Source organism: Excalfactoria chinensis, chromosome 3, assembly GCF_039878825.1.
Source record: "Excalfactoria chinensis isolate bCotChi1 chromosome 3, bCotChi1.hap2, whole genome shotgun sequence".
In the NCBI taxonomy this organism is placed as follows: domain Eukaryota; kingdom Metazoa; phylum Chordata; class Aves; order Galliformes; family Phasianidae; genus Excalfactoria; species Excalfactoria chinensis.
The window spans coordinates 39,769,063-39,790,889 of NC_092827.1; the positions used below are offsets into that span (position 1 = coordinate 39,769,063).

Consider the following 21,827-nt stretch of genomic DNA (forward strand, 5'->3'; position numbering starts at 1 on the left):
AGTGAATGAAATTATTACCTTAATAATTAACACAGCAGGATTGCCTTTGTGGTAGTGAAACAAATGCTGCAGGTAGCAGCCTGGGACTGGTGTTGGTGCTGTAGCAGAGGTGCTGCTGCAGTAGTGCCTGCATCGTTATGGCAGACAGCGGTCCAATTGAAAGCACATTCAGCACAGGGCATGTGCCTCCATCCCGGTTTCAGCAGAGCTGTGCTTATTTTCTCTTTTAAATTCGAAAACGTGTTTTCTGACGTGCCTTAAGAAAAGAGGAAACAGCGGTAAGTACGTGAAGGAAGAACGCAGGCCCCCTCCGTCCTAGGCCCCAGCTCTCGCTGTCCTACTACCGCGTGGACGCGGCGGGCCACCGGCCGCCCGAGCCGCCGAGCCCCAGCCGCTGCTGGGAGAGCCGCGTTCGTTCAGCGCCGCGGCGTCTCGCACGGTCCCGGCGCGGCGGGCGGGCGGCGCTCGGTGCCCGCGCTGCGAGCTGCCGGCTGTCGCTGGCCGCAGTGCTGAACGCCGCACGGCCCGGCCCCGCGGCGCAGGGGGTGCCGCGCGCGGCGGGAGCGGGGGCGGCTGCACGGAGCGCACCGCGTCGCTGCGGCGCGGGGTGCTGGTGGTGAGATCGATCGCCGAGCTTTCTTGTTCGGTAAATGATTCCTTCCGGCCGGAGAGATTTTTGTGTAGACAACTTACAAAGTGTAACGTTACCTACACAAAATGGAAGTGGCGCTGAAGCTGGCCATCGGGCGGGAGCGTGCTGTTCGCTGTCTGTAACCGCACGTTTGGTTTATGAGAGGACGTTCTGAAAGCTGATAGCAAACCGGCACGTAGTGATGGGAGTGAAATAGCTGCTGGCGGCGCAGGGAGGGCTCGGGCAGGCAGGTACCAGTCAGCAGCAGCACAAGCAAACATGAGGGGCTTCCCTTTCTCTCTGTAAAAAGGGACATCACATTTAGAAAGGCACGCAACCCATAATATTATTTTATTTAATTCCCTTTAATGTGCTTAGGCATCTCCAGGGCAGTTAAAAAAAAGTAAGGTTTTCTGTTGGGCTTTTTTTTTTCAGCACACAGACAAGTGTTCATTCGCTGTCATTGCAATGCTGGGTGTTTCCAACGCAGCTGTGTGATGAAAAGAAAACAAATATGCCACCGTGGCTTGATGCATAGGTGTTATGAAAAGGAAAACAACCTGCGAGATCGCGTATGGGAGGACAGAAAGTGAAAAAGTGTGCTGCTTCCTTAGCGTTGGGCTTCTAAAAATAGAACCCATTGATATGCAAGGTCTTCGAATTAAAGGTCAAAGGTGACAAACCAGGACAAAGGTCACGCAGCTCATTTTCAAGCAGTCGGTTTCTGGTTTTTTCATGGTTGAACAAAAGCTTAATTATACAGAAAAGCTGGAGCTGTGATATTAACTAGTCAATTTTAACGGAGAACTCGCCGTAGTTATGCACAATTCCCTCCTTTCCTTAATGTGGTTTAGTATTACATACGTGCTACTGCTGCTGATGCAGGTACAGGTTTGACTATTAACAAACAGGTTTAAATGTTTAACATTTCATAATTTGTTGTCTGTATTTACAATTTATGCATGAAGACCGAGAACAGAAATAGCCACTTCCAGTAATCTCAGGGAAAAAAAAAGTCTATCCCTTGGATACATGCTGTGATTTCAATGGGGTTAAGCTGCAGGTACTTGCATTTTGGTATTGGTGCCTCTCCTAATGTTTTCTAGCAAAGCACTTCCCAGAAGTCCAGCTTGTGCTCTGCAGCATTTTGCAAGTCAGTGGGCAATAATTACATAGACCTGGAAAGTGTTCATTGAACTACAGTGTAAATGTGCTTATCATTTTGCTGTGTGTGCTTCTGTATTCTTTAATTAAGACCGACTTCTGTTTGAAGGGATTGTTTCAGTACTTTGATTATTAACACCACACATATGTTAAATCATACTTCCTACAATGTTCTGAATGTATTTAATAAATGTTATGCGGGTGACATTGGATCACACCATGTGCAGTATTGCAACACGTGCCCACAAATTACACTGTTCAGTTTTGCATCCTCAATGGTATTTTTGTATCCCGTCGCACCTTCCTTGTTTTCTTCCTGGCGCTGCGTCTCCTGCACCTATCTGATGTGTGCATTGATTTTTAAAGAGATCGTGACTTTTTAGTGATGTGCCACTAACACCCCATTCTCAAGTATTAACTCAGCAATCCAAGGAAAAAAATGATCTCTTTTGTAGTGTACTGGCATGTAGAAATAAAACAAAAATACGTGCAAGGGAAAGGATATGCCATAAATTCAGAGTAACTTCCATCAGAACAATTATCAGCATAACGTAGAGCATCTCAGAGTGGAGGTTTGAGCAAACCGTGCTGAAGTTATTATACAAAATCAAACCAAAGTCTGTGGAATCTTTTTTAACACAAGTCATTGTAGCGCAGTTGCTTTCAATGGGCTGGTGTTAAGCTATTAATTAGTGGGAGCATTTTTGTACTAAGTGCAGATTATAAATTATGCAGTTTACTACTTCTCAACTTGGTTAAATAATGCTTTTACATTGAGAAAAAGCACACGGGATTCTGGGTTACAACCTGTGATGTTTTCACACCAAACATGTATGATACACATTCAGTTTGATTTAACCTTGAAGAATGGGGGGGGAAAAAAAATTCCTTTAACTAAAAACTGAAGTATTTAATTTGCCTTCTTCCCGCTGTAGGTACACACATCTTTCTTCCTTTGGCCTTTGAAATACCTCTCCGCAGGGCTTCATTTATGTTGTTTTGTTTGCAGAGAAATGTTATTCTCTGGCTGTGAACTTACAAGTTAACGTGGCTTCTCAGACACAAAAATAAGTACAGTATCTGAAGAATATGCTGATGTACCAATGGCTTTAGGATTGCGTCTTTTAAAGGTAGTGAGTTTTATTTTTCCATGAAAGGAATTAGTTTAAAAGTAATGATGATAAAAAAATCAGTCTGAAAGCAAATGAATACCACCAGAAGGAAGGTTGTTTCTTGTGATTTCGTTTGCTTAGGAGCATACAGAACCTGTAGTAAATGAGTTGTGGCTATTGTGAAATGCCTGTAGTAACCGTAAGTGGGGATCAAAGCGCTGCCAACAAAAACGAAGTAGGAAGAGCAGCAGTAGGAGTTGTTGGCTGCACTTCTCTTAATCGTGTATTTTGAAAAGCTTGTCTTTGAATCTTGTAAAATGTGAGCCGTAACGTACTTGGTTTTCATTGGTTTCTATTAAGTAATTACTGTTCGGCTGCTTAACCTTTGTACAATTAAATGCAGACCACATGAAACTACAGATTACATAAATGAAATACTCTTAAGAACTGGGGTTATCTAATGCCTGTTTGTAAATAAAAACAGTATTGTTCAGGATGTTTCTTCAGTGCGTATTATTAAAGCTCTAAGTTAGATGAATCTTCAACATTTTAATGCAAAAATGCTGTCCATATTAATGTAACAATAGTATTTCATCTTAAAGAGAAACTTGTGTCCTATTCAAACTGTAACTATCCTACATCACATCAGTTACAAAACAGGACTCAATGAATAAAAAGTGGGTTTTTCTTAGCTATTGTTTAATGAATTTGTGAAGTATTTCAGCATCGATGCTTGGAGTTCTCACATGCACTCAAGATGTACTCTCTTGCTAATATTTTCAATAAATTTTTGCCTAGATTGAATTGAATTATGAGAACATATACATATATTTTTTACCCCTGTAATTCCATAGGGATACTGACACCTGAGCATCCATCTTCAGGAGTCTTTTGTTGTGCGTTTCATTCTATTTTACATAACGAAACGAATACAGAAGAAGATTTAAAACAACGAGAACACCTCAGGATCATATCCATTATTTAGAACCGCACAATCAAGAACACAGGTGAATATTCTTAAAACAAGTTGATTGCTCATGATTTCTGAAGCCAAAGTACTGTGAGTGCAGTGCTTCAGCCAGCAACTGTAAGCAAAAGATAACGGTTAGTTATTTTTCGATTGGTTAAAAATATAGACAATATATATATATATATCTTATAATATATAAAACCTCTGTATATAGAGGTTTTAAGTTTTGGGTGTCTTTTGTAGCATTCATCCATTTAAGCCTTCACTGCTGATGAGTGCTACTAAAGAGCTCCCTTAACGCTGCACTTTTTTCCCCTGCTCCTCGTTTGTTACAGCAGGAAGTATTGGTGAGTTTTCTCCTCCTCCCCTCATTCCAGGTAGTGCTTACAGTAGCCATTCCTGGAAAATAAATACCTGTGGCTTTACTCTCTGGGAGAAATCGGTCCCCTCGCTGCCACTGCCTGTGAAAGAAGCAGGGTTAGCCTCTGCAATTTCATTTTTGACTTATTTGTCGAGGAAACCACAATAACTTATTTAATGGGGTAACTATTTATGTCAACTTTACTTTCATCTGAGGAAATTACATTTCTGAATCTCTCAGGCAGCGAACTTCCCCACGCTAATGGGTTTATGATGTGAAATCAAAACACTGCTTAGCAAAGAGGCTTTTTTAAACAAAACCATATATAAGCTTATTGATCAGTGGAAGATAAGAGTAAGAAGTTGTCAAAAAATAAACGATACAAGCTACTGAGCGAGTTGGATTATACAGTGTGCTACTTGTAAAGAGATGTGGGTTGCTGTTGTTGTCTACCAGAATATCTTTAAAGTATCTTGCTGTTCAGTACTTAACTCTTAAACGCCATTTAGCATTCAAAGTTGTATAGTCGATGGAAATAACAAAATAATTTCAGAACCAACAAGCCTACCTGATTTCTTTCATTTTGTACAGTGTGAGGGGATGTGGGAAAGTCACTCATCAGTCATTTCAGAGCCCAGCCTTGCTTCCCTTTAAGTCAGCGACTGAGCTCTTGTAGATTGCAGTGGGATGCAGCAAAAGACACGCTCCTCAGTTTTTCATTTAAGCTGTCTGGATTGAATGAGTTCCTAGAATGCTCAGGCTTTTCCACACTGACATCCCTGGTGGTGAGTTCTGTGCGTCTTCTTGGGAAGTTATTTAAAACAACTACTTTATATGTAACTATATAAAATTGCATCTCCCTTCTCCTTAATAACGTGGTATGTTTATGTAGCATTTTCAAATACGCAGTGCTTACAAAAGCTGTGGGACACTGATACTGGAAACAAGAGTAACTTGTGTTTGTGCTGTTTTCTGTCACAGTTTTTAAGAACTGTGCTTTAGTTTTAGTCTCTTCATAAACTGAGGCAGACTTCACGTCAAAGCCAAGAACAGATCCTTTACTCTATGCTTGCATATTTCATTATGTCGCATAAATAATGCAAGTAAATCCGAAAGACACAAAAGCCATGTAGCCACAGGTTGGCAGGACAAAGGAGAGAACACAGAGATTGGACTATAGTGTTTGAAGGTGTAAAAGCAGCGATAGGTTCAACGCAGAGCACAAGTCCACGCAATTCTTACGGAAAACCCAGTTATTACCAAGGGGGAGGGGCTGAATTTGCTTTCTGCTGTCATTGCACAGAAAGGAAAGACAGCGCTGCACCGTTTTCCAATTCCCAGCGTTGTAAGGGACACAGAATAACTGGGCGTGGGGGGAAGAGGAAGCTAGAGAAATTTGATTCTCGTTTGTCTTTGATAATTCATCTTCTGCCTTCAATCACTTCTAGTGGAATATTCTTCCCTCCCACCCAGGAAAAACAGGGGTCAGGCCACACTCTTCCATGGGGAAAAAGACAAATCTTAGATTTCTCTGAAAGAGAAGAGAATCAGTCTTATATCTAAACAGGACGATGCATGCCTTGGCCACGTTTTAGTTAAAGTAAATGAACTGAAAGGTAGGAGAGGGTGACAAGTGGACAGGTTTGTAGCAGGTGAGTTTGTGCATGCTCCTGCCTATTCATCTTTCTCGTATTGAACAGACTGGATAGCCTGACTCACACGATTACCCAAAACCAAGGTCTTTTCCTCCATGCTTCCCACTGCCTGTGATACTTGGTTTCTGCGTGGTATTTTATTGTACAGACTTAGCCAGGCCTTGCTCAGCTGGGTCTAAAGTGTACTTTCCATGGAGTTTTGCTAAAGCTAAACACCTGTATTTTTGTGAATAACCGAGTTTGTTCTGTTTGGGATGTAGAATGTAGCTTTGTAACAAATTACATTGTAATTCTCTATCTGATTTAATTGAAAATATTTTTCTCAACTTGGCACTGAGTTCCAGTTTTGACAAGCAAAGATACCAAACAGTCTCTTTTTTATCACTTTTTAGTATCATGTATCATGTATGACTGAGCGCTTAATTTGTACGATTTACACATAGGGAAAACAAGAGTCACAAGCTCTTAAGTTACCTACTGCCTTTAAATATTGATAAAGGAAAAGAACAGCTTCCACTGTCCTGCAAATCTGTGTCTCTTCCTTCTGTTGCCATCAGCTGCGCAGCTTTCTTGAGCGCAGTAAAAGGGAGGATGCTTTTAAGGATGCTTTAAAAAGAGAGACTCGGCAGGTTTTCATGCTATGTCTTGGTTATCTCCTGGTGTTTCTGATGAGCTAGGTAAGTCTCGCAGTCCGTCTGGTTACAGGTCACTTCACAGAGCCAAGTACTGGCATTTTATGGCCTTTTAATGAGCCGTTAAACTGGAGAAGAGGTAATTAAATATGGAACTCGGTACAATGTACACAGCACTGACTCCAGCTCTCTGATTCTAGGTTCCTCAGAAGACGATGAGGTCATTCAAGAAGGTCTCCTCAGGCTCAGGTCAGTCCTTTCTGTAGCATCTTACGTGGCTCACTTTGTATCTGTGAATCTGCAGTGCTGTCGTGCTTCTGTCCCACTGCCCCAGTGACTGCATCCCAGTTCGTTTACTTTCCTGGAAGAATCATTGGTTTCATGCACGAGCTTCAGAGTTCTCTCTCAATGTACTTGGAATACGACAAGTAAACATCATCCTGTAGAGGAAGTTAATTTGGAGTAACACACCTTTGGGCACCTACTGTACACTTTTATGAGCCCAGATGCTCTTGCGGTACCACAGAGGTGCTCTGCGCACCTCAGTCGCTAAGATCCCAATTCGGTGACCTATTTCCGTGGCGCCTTCGAGGTGCTGTGGCGGTGGGACCCTCCCCCGGGCGCCCGCCCGCCGTAGAGCATGCGCGGAGCGGGAGGCGCGGAGCGCCCGCGGAGAAGAGCCGCGCCGCTGAGGGGCGGTGGTTGCGCGCTCGCGGCACGGCGGAGTCCCGCGGGCCGGCGGGGATGGGCGCCCACCTGTGTGCTGAATGGCGCTGAGGGCTGCGCGCTCGGCGTAGGCGGGCGCCCCGGCAGCCCTTTCGGAGGCACGGATTGCCGCGGCGGAACCGTCGGCGCGCCGCTGCCCGCCTGGCGCGGGTGAGCGTTGCCTCCGCGCCTCCCGCCTCGGGACAGCCGGAGCGCAGCGCGGCTCGCGTCATTCGTTTCGTGGTTAGAAAAGTTTCGCTGTTCGTTAAACGCGTTCCTCCGGGTGGGTGGGGAGGAGGGCAGAGCCCCGCTTCTGGGCAGGGCGGCACGCCGCCACCTTTCCGCCTCTGAAGGGAGCCGCGTTTTCTGGGGGCGTCGAATGGAGGATGGAAAGCGGCGCTCCGCGTGGGGGGGCGGCGGGGCACGGACGACACTTCACGCGGCCTCCGGGGGTGCCGGGCGCCGGGAAGCGGGCCCCGGAGCCGCAGGGCCGCTGCCGGCGGCGGAGCGCGACAAGCAGCGCAGAGCTGAGCCGAGCAGAGCCTGCCCTCGGGCCGAGCGCTGCGCCGCGTCTGTCGTGCGGCGGAAAGGAGGGGGCGGCTTCGGGCGCGTAGGTGAGACGGTTTTGGCGGGAAGAGCCCGCCGCCTCGGCAGCTCCACCGCCATCACGTCGGGTCCGGAGGGCGGGGAGCGAGCCGGCCCACGGGGATACCTGAAGCCGGCACGGCGGGCAGCTCGGCAGCTTTGATCTCCCTTAATGGGTCTTCCGGGGCTGAGCGAGACCCGGGACCGGGCTCCCCGCCCTCGGAAGCCCTACGCTCTGTACGCTGCCGTTCCCCGGCTCTCCGGCGCAGGGGGCGCTGCCCGGCGCGGGGCAGGAGGGCGGCCCCGCCGACCCCCGCGGGGAGGGGCTTCCTCCGCTCTGGGAGGGCGGCTCGGGTGGAGAGCGGCTGGAGCTGCGGCTCCGCTTCACGTGTAACCCCGGGGTTGGTTCGGAGGCACGCGGAGCGCTGCCGGGTTTGTGTCGTTGTTGCCGTCTTTGTAGATGTGGCTTGGTGTGGGATTTTGTTGTTGTTTTTTTGAAGGGGTAGAAGAAATCGGAGTTACGACTTTGAAAAGTTTTATGAATGTGGCAAGAAAAAACTACCGCCGGTGATTACGTAGTTCCAAGCGGGCTCGCAGTGCGTTTACACAGACAACGATCCGCTTCCTGTAGTTGTCTTTACCCAAATTAGCATCTCCGTAGCGAAACGTAAGGACAGAAACACCTCAGTGTCTGCGGGCTGCCGCCATTCAGCTCACTTCGCCCCGACCCGTTCGATAGGCTTGTTCACGTTTATTCCCTGGGCTGCCCGCCCCCTCCAACGGGAAAAATCAGGGCTGATTCTCAGCGAATGGGTCCTGTGAGGGCATCGCTGGGCTGTGCTCCGCTCTTCTTTTTTCATTCTTTATTTCTTCTCTTTCTGTTTTCTCTCCCTCTCTCTCTCCCCGCAGCCCCCCGGCTGCCACAGCTCTCTCCCTCAGCACTTGAAAGGCCGATGTCCCCGCAGGAAATGAGTGAGCCGATAACATCTGACACCGCCGCCCGGTCCGGTGACCCCGACCTTAATTCCACTAATACTGGAGGCCTGAAAATCGCAGGAAAGGCTCCTTGCATAGACACACACACACACACACACACACACCCGTTTCACAAACCCCACGTTTATTTTGCACCGTAAATACAACAAATATATTTGCGGTTACTGATCTCTCGTTTTTAATTTCTTAATCGAAAAACATCGTGTAATTGCTTTTATTTTAAATGAAAGGTACTGACCAGGGACTTCTTGGAACCATCTGATGGGCTTGAGAAGCGTTTGTGCCTGTTCATCCCACACACTCCCATCCAGTGGATCCTTATTGCCACGCACATGGAGTGTGTTTTAAAGGAGGGAGCTCCTAGTTTGGGGTATTCCACTGCCCTGGCAGTGCTCTCCGACACTTCCAGCCCGTGTTAAGCGTTTTTCCCGCAGGTGACCTGACTTTCTCCTCCACGGTTGGGGTTTCACACGCATTAACATCTCCTGTATTTATTATATATTAGAAATCGTCACGGCCATAAGATCCAACCATCTAAGATTACCGAGATTTAATATGGTAAAATAATCGCTGTCGCACGGAGGGAGGAGGCTACGAGCAGAGGGGAGCGGTGCTGGGAGCAGCTCAGCGCAGGAAGCCGGCTGCCGAACTAACCTCTGGGAAACGTCCGGCTGGAGGCTGCGGAGGAATTCAGGGCTGCAGCCCGCGGGCACCTCTGCCGGCCCGGCCGAGGGCAGCTAATGGGAAAGGAGCGGAGCCCGAGGGGCGGGCGGCGTGGAAAGAGCGCGTGACGCGGCGACACGCGGGTGGGCGGCGAGAGAAAGCAAAGTCGCCGTTTGTTACCTCCATTTGTACCTTTGCTACGGAGATGAGAGCGATGGGCAACGGCGCGGCGCTCTCTCTCGGGGCGTTGAAGTCGCCGCCCGGCCGCGGGCAGCGCACGGTGCGCCCACCTGCGCGGGAGCCGGCAGCGAGAACGTAGCGCAGCAGCGCCGGGCTGCGCCGTCTGTGCTCTTTGTTTGCCTTCTCTCGTTTGTTTTGTTTTTTGAGTTTTTCTGTTTTTTTGTTTTTTTTTTTAATTGTTGTTTTGTTTTTGTGTTTTTTTGTTTTGGTTTTTTTTTGTGTGTGTGTGTGGTTTTTTTTCCGCCTTCCTCTCCAGCAAATCCTTTGCCGTTCCCCCCTTTTTCTCCCCCTCCCCACCTCGCTCCTAGGGAACAATTGCCGCCGCCCGAGGTTCGCTCTCCCACCAGCCCTGAAAACCGGGCTCCTATTTAGGAAGTCATTAATCACATCCCCTCCCCCGGAAAGAGATGGCGGAGAAACCTGTGAAGCCCGATGCCTCCCCCCACCCCCCTCGAGTTGCGCTCCGAAGGGCCGAACCCGGCGCTCCTCAGGTGCCGCCCGGCCCCGCAGCCCCCCGCCCGTGTGCTCCGTCCGTGTGCGCGTGTGGCACCGCGGGTTCCCGCTCGGCACCGCGCGGGTGAACTGCCGAGAGAGGAAAAAAAACAAAAACCACCAGAAAGAATGAGAGAAAAAAAAGCCGCGTTGGAAATGCCGTGTTCATTCATAAATTATTTCGGTGTGTCAGGCGCCTAGAGAAGGCGATTGGCTGCCGCCGCTTCTCCCAACCCCTTCAGGACCCGATGCGAAATTAGTAGCGAGAAAGCATGTAATTGGCAAAGTCACGTGTGCGCGGGGGGCCAGAGACCGAGCGCCAGAGAAAGGGAAAAGGCAAAAGGGGGAAAGCACGTTGGACCATGCGAGCGAAATTGGGGCTCGTGCAGACGCAGGATGTTGGGTTAAAGCAGAAGAGCACTTCGATCCAAAGGGAAAGTTTTCATCTCACGAGTTTGGAGCAGAGGGCCCGTGGGGCAACATGGCCGAAGGTTAATTTTCTTTTTCTATTGTTTTACTCCGGTTTCGTTCGCTCGCTCCCCCCGCCCTCCTATGCCTCCCCCCCCGCCCCCCCTCCCCGCTCCGCATTCCCCTGTTAGCGGCCCGCGCACGGGGGCTGCCGCGGTCTCATTGTTCCGGACCGCCGCGGACCGCCCCCTCCCATTCAGTCCCGAGCGGCTCCCGGGGGCCATTGTCCGCCGGCTCCGTCCGCCCGGGCCCCGTCCCGGCGGCGGGATGAGAGCGCGCCCCTACACCTGTCCCGGCCGCCGCCCGGAGCGCGTTCCGAGGAGCGATGGGCACACGCTGGAGAGCGGCGGTGGCCGCGCCGCACGTGCCGTAGCCGGCGGTACAGCCCCCCCCGTCCGCCCGCGCCGCGCCAGGAGGGACTGATTGGGCCGAGAGCCGCGCTCGGGAAATGGGATCGGTCTTAAAGCAGCAATACCCAAGTAACGTCCGAGGGCCGGGATGGGGCTGTGGATGGTGCGGTGGTGGGGAGAGGGGCCGAATCGAGGCCTCCGGTGGACGCGTTTCGGGAGCAGGCAGCCTGCTTCCTTACTCGGCAGCAAACAGGCTCCTGCCGCAGTTTGCTCTCGTTGCGTTTCGTTCGCCTTTATTTCTTTTTTTCCTTCTTTCTTCCGTAGTAACTAATTTACGCGGTGGCAAAAGGATGTTCTCAGAATTTAACTCCTCTTTGCATCTTCCTTCTTCTCTCTTCCCCTGCCCCCTCTCCCTCAGCAGGGGCGAGTAAAGGCGGCGAGGAGCCCGGGCGGCTGCCGGAGCACGAGGAGGAGGAGGAATCCCCGCTTTGGCACGGAGCCGGCCACTGCAAATGGTTCAATGTGAGGATGGGCTTCGGGTTCATCTCCATGAGCAGCCGAGAGGGAAGCCCCTTGGAGTCCCCGGTTGATGTCTTTGTGCACCAAGTAAGACCCCTTTCTGTCTTTCTCCCTTTTTGGTTGGGTGCAGCGGGGCTGTGGGCCCATGTGTAGGAAAGCAACGTGGCTCCCTTGGTATTTGGGAGCATCTGTAAAAAGGAAGTTGCCTTAGGTCAGTTGGATGGACAGCATGCTGCTCGGATAAACGGCTTGGTGGCTTGTGCTCTGGAGCTGGAGATGCTTTTCCTTGGAAATGTTTAAAAGGAAGCTCCAGAAAGGAGAAATAAGTACTCTTTTCATTTAGGTAATGTTTGAATGCGTTTTAAAGCACTTTTGATTGTAAACCTCGAATTGCTTTTTAAAAGCACGTTTGAGATCAGTCAGTGAAATTAAGACGTCGTTACAGTGTTGTTTTGCAGTAATTCAGGCCCGAGAGTGTCCCAGTGGTGGTACACTGGCACGTGCAGTTGCTTTGGCTGAGTTTTAAATACTCCTTCCTGGAAGAAAAAACACACAACAACAACAAAAACTTGCAGTAATGAAGTGATGCCAAAAGCTTCCCTGTGGGGCAGTGGGTAAGAGGCTCGTGCCTACTGGTTTGTTTCTAAGCTCACTGGTATGAGCGTGTGGGCACCTCTGGCAGGGTGCCTTCAGATGGAGGCTGTCTGCAAAGCCGTGACCCCAGGGGAGCTTTTTCCAGGTTCAGTGGTTTGTGGAAAAGGTGCATGCAGACCTTCCTGAGTCTTGTGTGCTCACAGCCCACATCTGATGGTCACGGGGACCATTCAGGGTTAGCCAGGGCCATGCCGGGGAGGCAGTAAAGGCACCTTAACTTTCAGCATGGTTGTCCATTTTCTATGACGTTTGCATCGAAGGAGGGAGGATTGGTTCATAAGGGCACAGTGATTGCATTTCTCTGTTCTGTTTGGTGGCCATTTGTGCTGACTTTCACCAGGCTTTCTAAAGGAATATATTTAAGGTGACTCGAATTTGCAGGCAGCGCTGCTGTGGTGTGCTGTTGTGTTCCTTGTGGTGCTGGGGTGATTTCTGACCTCACAGTGTTATGCATACCCTGTGCTTTAGGGCTTGGGAATCAGTATCAGCTGTTTGCACTTGGAATTATGGGCCAAGTGTGGAATTAAATAGTGAATGTATTACATCATTGCAGTTCTAACACTGTACTGGCATGTAGGTGCCCTCTCACTTTGCTACTACTATTTTTTGTTGTTGTTGTTTAAACTGAATTAACCATATACTTAAATAAGAGCATTCTTATTCCTGCTCCTCCCTCATCTTCCCTTCTTTCTATGTTTTTAAGTAACAGCGTTGGTCTTTGCAGTTCTGTAAAGTTACTTTGTAGATAAATGAAGGTGGTTTTGTTTTTAGTTTTGTCTTACTACGTGTTATTGAACAGCAGCAATATCAAAATAATGAATTTAGTGATCTTCTCAGAGCTGTGGAAATGCAGAAAGGTTGAACTGGATGAGAATGTGATGCATTCAAGTAATGCTAGGCATGGTGTGCTGCCTTACAGTGTACAGTGGCTGTAGAAAATAACAAAAAATGAACATAAAAAAAGACTATCGTGGTAAATGTGGAGTTCTCTGTTCTGTTGTTTCCTCTCCCTGAAAGGATGCAGTTCTCTAGAGGCAGGCAGGATATATTAAAGGTATTTGTTGACACTTCAGCAACTTACAGTTTATCAGCATTCTTAGGTTGTAGTGCAAAATGCAATGAAAAATAGCATCTTTCACTGCACATAGGCTGTGTGCCTCAGTCCTTCTGAGTGTTCCTTAGAGATATGCCTCATGGAGTTTATTAATATTCTGCAAGGGATTGCTCCCAGAACAAAGATATGTTCCTCACTCTTTTTCTTTCTGTCAAAACCTGCGTTGTGCATAAGCTCCCCATTCACATTATCTTCCTCCCATCAGTTAGAAGTAGATTTTTTTTTTCTAGTTAAAGAGATGCAGAGAAGCAGCACATATGTTGGTTCAGACTATGTTTCAGATAACTTGTATTCATGTAGAGACTGCCCTGTGTTAGCTGCTGCCCGACCAATGGTGCCAGTAGCAGCCGGAGCATAAGAATGTCAATGAAAAATCAGTGAAGTTATTTTACAGTGTAGCTTTTACAGTAGAGCGGGTTATTTGATTGGACCCTATTCTTATTAGCTCCATTCATTTGAAAAATTTTGTCCGTGTTCCTTTCAAGGCAAAGAGGTGAGTTTATTAATCTGTCGAAACAAAATATTGCTGTTAGAAACTGCTTTGAAAACGGTACATCAATTAAGCATGCTCGTTGTTCTGTGTGCGTTCTACAATGTTTCAAGCTACTAAAATAGTTCTGCAGAATCAGTCTAAGTAGAGGAAAGAAGCATCTACCTTGGTACAAGTCAGATTAAAGCTAGCTTGAAACCTGCAGCAATGTTTTTATTGCTTTATCTTTACTGTTTCTTGGTAAGGTTATGTTCAGTTTATGAGATCTTGCTGTGAGCAAAAACTACTTGGATGTTGAGTCAAAATTCTTGTAATAGTTTAAGCTCATTATGCCCAGTTTTTTGAGCTTGCAATGAATGATTTTTCTTTCTACTTGGATTTAAGTGCAGATTGCAGTCATGTTTTTGTAGTGTCAGTGCTTCACTAATTACACAATGATATTGATAACTATTTTTAGCAGATGAGGCTTGTGTTGAAACCCACTCTTCTTTTTCACTCAGTGAAAATTCTGTTTGTAGAACAGCTGCAGTACTGAGTTTTTTGACTCTACCTTTTAAGTCCTTCCTACAGCACTAATCATTGTGATTGATTTTCTCCAAACTACCTTGAGGTGGTTGTTACCCTTCTGGTAATGAGGTACCTGGAGTTAGACGCATTATTTCGGGCAGAAACATGTCAGTGATTATATATGGGTGTCTGCGTGTTTCTGCAATGTATATAAGGCATGTCTACAAACATTTACTCTGCTGCTCCTCCCTTTCTCTTTAAAATAGTTTTATTCTGCTGGTTTGTATCTTTGTCACGCTTTAAGGTCATTCAGTATCATGCAAAAGTTACAAGTACTTAATTTCTGAGACCAGCCCTGTCAAAGGCAGTGATGTGCCTGCTCCACTGGTTCTTTAAGAATAAAAGTAGCAGTGTCAGTCCTGTGTAACTGTAAATAAAGAACGTGCACCTCACTGAATTTTGTTTCATGTTGTCATTTTGGACTTCTGATAGGTTAAGCATGGAATGAATAATGTAGCTCACTTCTCTCTTATGGTGGGGATTCTGCACATAGTCATGTGTGACCAACTCTTGGTAAATTTTAGATGATTTCTTCGACAAGGGGTGAAACAGACTGGAGGGGGGGAAGTGAGTGGAAACCTTTTGTTATGCACATGCAAAAAGTCTTTGTTGCTGAGAACTAGGAAAAGTTTGAGCTTTGATAGAAGAAAAATGTTTAATTGCACGTTAAAAATTGTACAAGCAACTTCAGTAAGTACAACTTGCTCAAATTCTGGCAGCAGAGTGGATTTTTTTTTTTTTACACATTTCGTATAGATTATGTTAGAAAAATACATTTTTCTTGAAGTATGAGCATGTATGTTAAAGATGATACTAAAGAGTAGAGTGCTGAATGTAAATAGATGGAATTCAGTATGTTTGTGAATTCCAAGGGTTATAATTTCATGTTCCGAGAAAAGTGCTTTTTCAGGATGGGGTGGGTTGATGAGTTTAGAACATGTTTTCTTGGACCTGACTATAGTCCAAATTCTTTCCATGTTGAGAGTTTGATCTAGGGTTTCTCAACTGGGACCTTAAACGTGATCCTTCTTCGGGATCCTCTTTTATGAGATGGGGAGAGGAAGGAAGGGAGGAGTGGCGTGCAGGACTCAGTGTATTTTGTTTTCCCATTAAAAGAAGCATGGCTGGTTTGAAATTTCTCACTTTCATCTGAACTTTCTTATGGTTGCTGCAAGTTACTGTTGTTATTACAAGATCTGATAACAGTAGGAGACAGACTTTTTTTTTCTTGCAGTGAGTCTTTCTTGCAATGTTCTGAACTGCACTACAGTTTGTACATTGAGTTTTGTTCTTGTATGTTGCTGCTGCAAGTACCTGACAAAAGAGGGAAAACTACTGAGCCTGTTCAACTGAGACTAAATGGAAATTCAGATACGTAAGCAGTGCTTAAAATTTCTCCTTTAATTTGGCCAAACAGACTTTCTGATGATGAATCGGATGCCTTGTCTTTAAAGTCCTAATGGTTTAGCCACATATTAACTGCTTTTTCTAAGACAAGGTTGAACATGGCGTAATGCATTTAGCACTGACTTTTTCAAATTCTGAGACACATGATTTTGTGCTTTCTCAAGAATGATTTCATTTATCCAGCGTATATTTTCCATTCCTGCATCATCGTGGTAGGAGCCTGCAAAAGCTACTTAGTTGTTCAGAATAACTGGAAGTTCTGGGCAAGCAAGAGGGATCAATATTGCCTCGCTGCTTGTTGTTAAATGGGACATAGCAGTGCCCCCTTTGAAGTACAGAGGTCTCCATGCGGAGTCTTTTGTTCCAGTCTTGTCTCCCTTGACTTCTACTAGGGTCCAGGCAAGCCCAGTTCTAATCAAAACAAAAGTGACTAGCAGGATTTAGAGAGGGAAGCTGAGGAAGGAAGTGAATGCGGAGTAAACGTGTCTGCAGTGAGCATGTGTATCAGAGATCTGGCAGAGATGAGTCTTACGCTGAAGACGTGTGTGTTCAGCAGACCCACCGCACGTAGAAGCTACGATGGGAGCCAGAGCCGCAGCGTTGGTGCCTCAGCGTCTGTGTTGAAGCATACGGAGAAAGTTAAACGAGGGGGACTGTGTGTTTGTGGTGCACTGCAGCGCTGCATTGTTTGGGATTAATTCATTTATTTTAAATTTTGACTGCTAATTAGCACAAGTCCTGTGTTTCAAGTCCTATCTATGGATGCATAGACAGATGGCAAAATGCTTTACTGAGAGCTTGAAGTTTTAAGACAGTTGACTGAGGAAACTTTTGGTATTGAAGTTATGGAATTGCCATCTGTGAAAATACCTTCCAGATTTCATCTATTTACATATAAAATCAATGTTATGGTGCATTTTTATCTGCAGACATATATAGTACTTAAGTGAAAAGTTCCATTAAAGGGTTTGGGGCCAGATCAGATTTTGCTGAATAAGTTTAAACATTACGTTGTTCACAAGGAAAAGTTACAAATGCTCTGAAGAAAGAGGCTTGCAGTGAAACTAATTTTGTCTTAGGAGAAATTTCCCTCTTTGACAAACAAACCCTTCCAGACCATGCTGTCCTTTTTTGTGAAGACCGAGGAAACTGTGTGCAGGGGTTGGAGTGCTGGGAGGAAGAGGATATTTTGTCTGAAGCACAAACAGAAGATACCAAAGCAGATATAGGAACCTAAGCTAAAAGGAAATGGAATTGTCAAATTGGGAAGAATGTTATCCTTGCTTGTCCTGGTTTGCAATTAGATTACTGCTGTATTAAGTGCATCTAGATCCATTCTGGTTTCTGTTTTATACACTTTACAACATGTACTTCCATCTAAGTGTTGTTTAACTTGTTGTCCTTAGGCAACCCATTCCACTAAAGGCTGTAATCTTTCCCTGGTTATGTCTGTGGGAGTAAAATTAGACCTATGGAGTTTCCCAGAGGTGTATGAAAGTGAATATAAAGATTTAGTTTAAGTAAGATGTTAGAAATGTAGGAACTAGAGGATAAAGACCATTTGTGATGTTCCTCAAAAAAGGGTACTGTTTATGTTTTTCATTTCCTGCATTTAAGGTTGTTTCTACTTCTTTTAAAATCAGCTGAAAGCCATCATGGCTAATATAAAGTCATTGTAATCAGCTCCTACTAAGGGACTGTTATTTACTGTTATGTAAGGGACTGTTATGAACAAGAAGCTTTTACTTGCGGGTTATCGCTGGTAAAATAATGAAACCTTAAATAGCTTCTGTATCAGTCATCGCCTCTCCTGGTGGTGGCCTGGGAAGTGCCTCTGACTGATTGAGAGTATTTAGTTGGAGAAATTGGTGTCCAGAATTTTTCTGATTATTCTGGATGGCCGTGACTTAAAATGAGGGTTGATGTCTTGGGAGATGGTTAGAGTGAATTCCAGATCCCCCACCCCAGAGATGGCTCAGCTGCTTGCAGAGCAGCTGGGGAAACTGCTGCAAGTTTTACAGCCTGCTGTATTAAGGGAAACTGGCACTGATTTTGATTTTTCTCAACATGCAAAGCTGTAACATGCAGCAGGTCAGCAGCTGCTCTGCAAGCAGCTGAATTGTCTTTGCAGTAGCAGTGTGGTGAACAGGTGGAGGTTGAAACTCCTGCAGCCACCCTTCTTGGCAGGGGTTCTACAGCCGCAGTTTTACATTTGGCGGCGCTGCTGCTTAAATAAGCTTCAGGAGCTTTTATAGCACTCTCCCTGTTGGGCTAAGCATAAGTGTTTGTGAAGCTGTATGGTGAGCAGGTTGGGGAACTGTTTTTCACATCTGATTCTCATCAGTTTTCATATCTGAGAAACCCCTTGATTCCCATAGTTAAGTGTAGGCAGTGCTGGCACTGTGGAACTGTGGCCAAGATGCAAACAAAAGCAGTTATGAAGTTAAAGTGAAGGTATGAAAGTATGAGTTAGACGCTGCTGCTGGAGATAAGTGAATGAAGCTGCAGTGTCCTCTGGTGCAAAACAGCAGAATTAGTATTTCCTTCAGCAGTGGATGGAGTGACAGTAAAAGTCTTAAGTGACTTCCCAAGAAAATGGGCGCTGTGGGTACTGGAGTGGGTACGAGTTTCTGAGCTCCCCTTGGAAGTGGAATATTTCAAGGGCTTCTTTGGGCTGCACTTCAGGTGGGTTTTCTGTTTGCTTTTCATTTTTACTATTGACATATAAGCTTTGCCATTGAAATGTATTGAATGCAGTTTTAAACGGCGTTCTTGAAAAAAACGGGGAGTTTTCAGATCATGACGATAACGTGTGTTTCTTTCACCAAATAGAAGGCACGTTCATAATAATTTGGGTACATCTTTTTAGCAGAGAAATAAGAGCAGTGGTGAAATTAGTTATGAATTTCTTTACAGTCTGAAAAATACTGCTTCCTAGTTAGTTATAACTAGGTGTGTATAACTTTGAAAGATAAAGGTATCAGTAATTGGAAAAGTTGCATCTCTGAGAGTGTGAAGTATATTTTGGCTCTAATGTCAGTACAGTGTTCAAGAAAAGCACACATACTTCTTACTCCAAAGATTAGTGCTAGAATTACATTTCAGGAAAGAGGGGCAGTGGGAGGTGTGTTTTGGGTTGGCTGGCACCATAGGCAAGTATTTTCACCTATAATATCTGAGTGACTACATGTATAGTCAGTATTTAAAGTGTAAGATTATGTAGATTCATAAGTAATATTCCATCAAATGCAGCATCATACATTCTGCAATAGAGAATATGAATGTAGCCAATAGCAGCTTTCCTCTCCAAAATAATTTGTTCTCATCTAATTAGTCACAGTAATTTAGAGGTATGCAGTGTAGAAGGATTTTTTTTTCCTAGATTGCTTTTATTATAGTGCCACTCGAGGCTACTTCAGTATTTGTGTTGTAGAACCACAATGAATGAGAGTTATAAAGTCATGTCCCAAAATAAACTCTGGATTGAAACCAAGGGTAAAAAAGGATAGTCCTTATGTTCTGTAGGTAGACTGTAACAAACATGAACATGGTTGTTTTCTAGTGCAGGTGTCTTAAATCTCTTTAACAGTGCATCTGTGCTGTAAGTTTTAAAGATCTTTTTTTTCATTTTATAACTGCATTTTTCAAGTTAGTAACCAGAATCTCAGCTGTTTCTATGAGCTATTTGTAGTAATGCTGTCTTGGTAGAGGTAGGGTATTTTAAAATGCTTCTTCTGACCTCGTGTAGTAGTTTCTCAATATTAAACTCATTTTATTAGAAATATAAGAAATAGATAATTTTCTTAATCTAGAAAGACCCAACCCGACTTCCTTAGAGTTTGACTAGACCACTGACTGCTCCCAGTACTTAAGAGAGATTGCTGCTTTGCACTGTTAAATTACCTGGTCTGAGGTGCACAGATTGTGCGTTCTGAGCATTAGCCATCTGTTAACTGGAGTGGAGTAAGATCAAAGAGTCGCTCACATTCCTGCTCACTACAGGCTGTCTCAGATACATGTGTATGTATATATGTAGTAGTTAATACATCAGGTGAATGCAAATTCAAGAATGTTTTCAACAGCAGACAGAAACTCATCCTTAATGTAACTGAATTATTACATCCCTTCTTTTGTTGGCGAAATTACAGTGGTGGTGGGCCAAATTCTACTCAGTCTTCTCATGTGAAGTAAGAGTGAGACTTGTTCTATAAACTGGGCAGCAGTAGGAGTGAATTTTAAGCATATCATGTGAGTGTTCTTACTGGAAGTATTTCATTCGCATCCTTTGGTGGTTAGTGTTATTTTGTTGAATATGAATAAGCATGGTTTTTATGCTCTAAAGCTCGAGGGCTGTATTATGATCTGATTTGTTCCCTGCGCAGTACCTAAAATGTAAACTAGGGCCTGGTTCTGTTCTGCTTAATTAAAAGTTAAACTATACGGCTTAATGTGATGTGTATACATGAACTTGACAGTTGTGTAACTTGCACATAATTTTCGCAATAAGCTATTTTTGTTAATGTGAATGTATAATATTTAATGTCTCGCATAGCTAAATTGACTTGACCACCGTTCTGTCAAGGTACTTGAATGCAAGGTTCTTGGGCTGATCATCTTTTTAACAATTTATTGAAAAATTGCTCAGTTCCAAGCGAAGAAAGTGTGATCAAATAAATATGTGAAACACTCTGCTTTTAATAAGAGCCCTTGCTATGAGTACTCCTAGGTTCTGTTGAAGGGGAATTAAGTTCACTCATTCAGCAAAAAAAGCACCTTGGAATCTTGAACAACTATTCAGTAATCCAGAGAAATTTGAGGCCACCCAAAAATCAGAGGCTCTAGTCTTAGGATTTCTTGTAGGGTTAATAGGATGCAGGAGGTGCTGGAAAAACCTCTGAAAAACTTTATAACTACAGCACCTGTTCACATGAAGAATGGGAACCCTCCATGCATTTCTCCAGCCCCCCCTTCAAACATGCAGATCTACTGCCTAGGCATAAGGGTGGGTACTGACTTACAGGGAAGTAGCTGAGTTCCCTTTTCAGAGAGGTGGGAGTGGGCAGTTTGGGAGCATTATATAGTCCTCAAATATTTGTAAATGCATTTAGTCGAAAAGTTTCCATTTCTCCACAGTATTTAAAAGCTCTCCGCTATTAAATTCTCATTTGGCTATGCCAAATGTGTTTTGTTTGTCTGCCCTGCTGCTTTTGTGTCAGTTAAAGAAAGCATGTAACATTTTTAATAGATGTTTTACATGAATCAGAATCACTTTTGCTTAATGATTTCACTTAGGGTGTTTTGTTACGAAACTGCGTTATGGTTAGGAAATGTAGGGTGGAAGTTAACGCTACAAGGTGGGGACTGTGCACACATGGTTACTTGTATATGAGAAGTTTACATGTCTGTACCATGGACGTTAATCTTAACTAATTGAGCAGCACATCCTGAGCATTGTATGTGCTTCTGGTTAAGAAACTACTGCAACACAGAAACAAAGATAAAAGTAAAATAACTTGTTCGGCTTTAACTGGCTTGAGGAATTAGTGATTTTAAAAAAAAAAAAAAAAGACAAACATTAATTGGAAGGTGATCTGGGTTAAAGGCAAATGCATGGAAGAAGAAAGAGTTCTTTTTGAACTCTGTATGTCGCTGTTGACTTTATCGGCACTTTACACGCAAAAATAATTGTGGGATTTGACTGTAGGTGGTAGAGAGCAAAAGATTTTAAGAGGTACGCTGTCAAGTTGAAACTTGTATTCAAGATTTTCAGACAGAAATGTGGTACTTAGGAAGACAAAATCTGTCATCCAATTGTGAAGATTTTTTATCTTATTTCTGTTAATTTGCGTTTCTGCTAACATTTAATGCAGCAGTTAATGCTATGCAGTCCCTTCTATTTGCAAGAGAAGTAGTTCTCCTGAGTTATAGACCGTTGCCTGCATCAAGAAAGAAGACTATCAGATTCTCCTGATAGCAATGCCACCTTTGCCTCAAGTTGTTGTTTTAAAGTGAAATCTAAATATGATGACTTATCAAATGGGAAAACGTTTTA

The 21,827-nt window shown here is 44.9% G+C and overlaps 1 protein-coding gene across 6 annotated transcripts in view; it reads left to right on the forward strand.

The window, feature by feature from the left end:
• Window positions 1-21,827, forward strand: part of LIN28B (lin-28 homolog B) — an 85,449-nt gene that overhangs the window by 1,809 nt on the left and 61,813 nt on the right. The window contains exons 2-3 of one of the 6 annotated variants that reach the window (XM_072332647.1): window positions 6,726-6,774; window positions 11,443-11,630. In XM_072332647.1, coding sequence (XP_072188748.1) covers window positions 6,741-6,774; window positions 11,443-11,630 — 222 coding nt within the window. In that variant the 5' untranslated portion in view covers window positions 6,726-6,740. Of the gene's footprint in view, window positions 1-6,725; window positions 6,775-10,592; window positions 10,698-10,887; window positions 11,154-11,442; window positions 11,631-21,827 lie in introns of those variants that run through there. The other 5 variants (XM_072332648.1, XM_072332651.1, XM_072332653.1 and 2 more) reach the window with 5 other exon arrangements.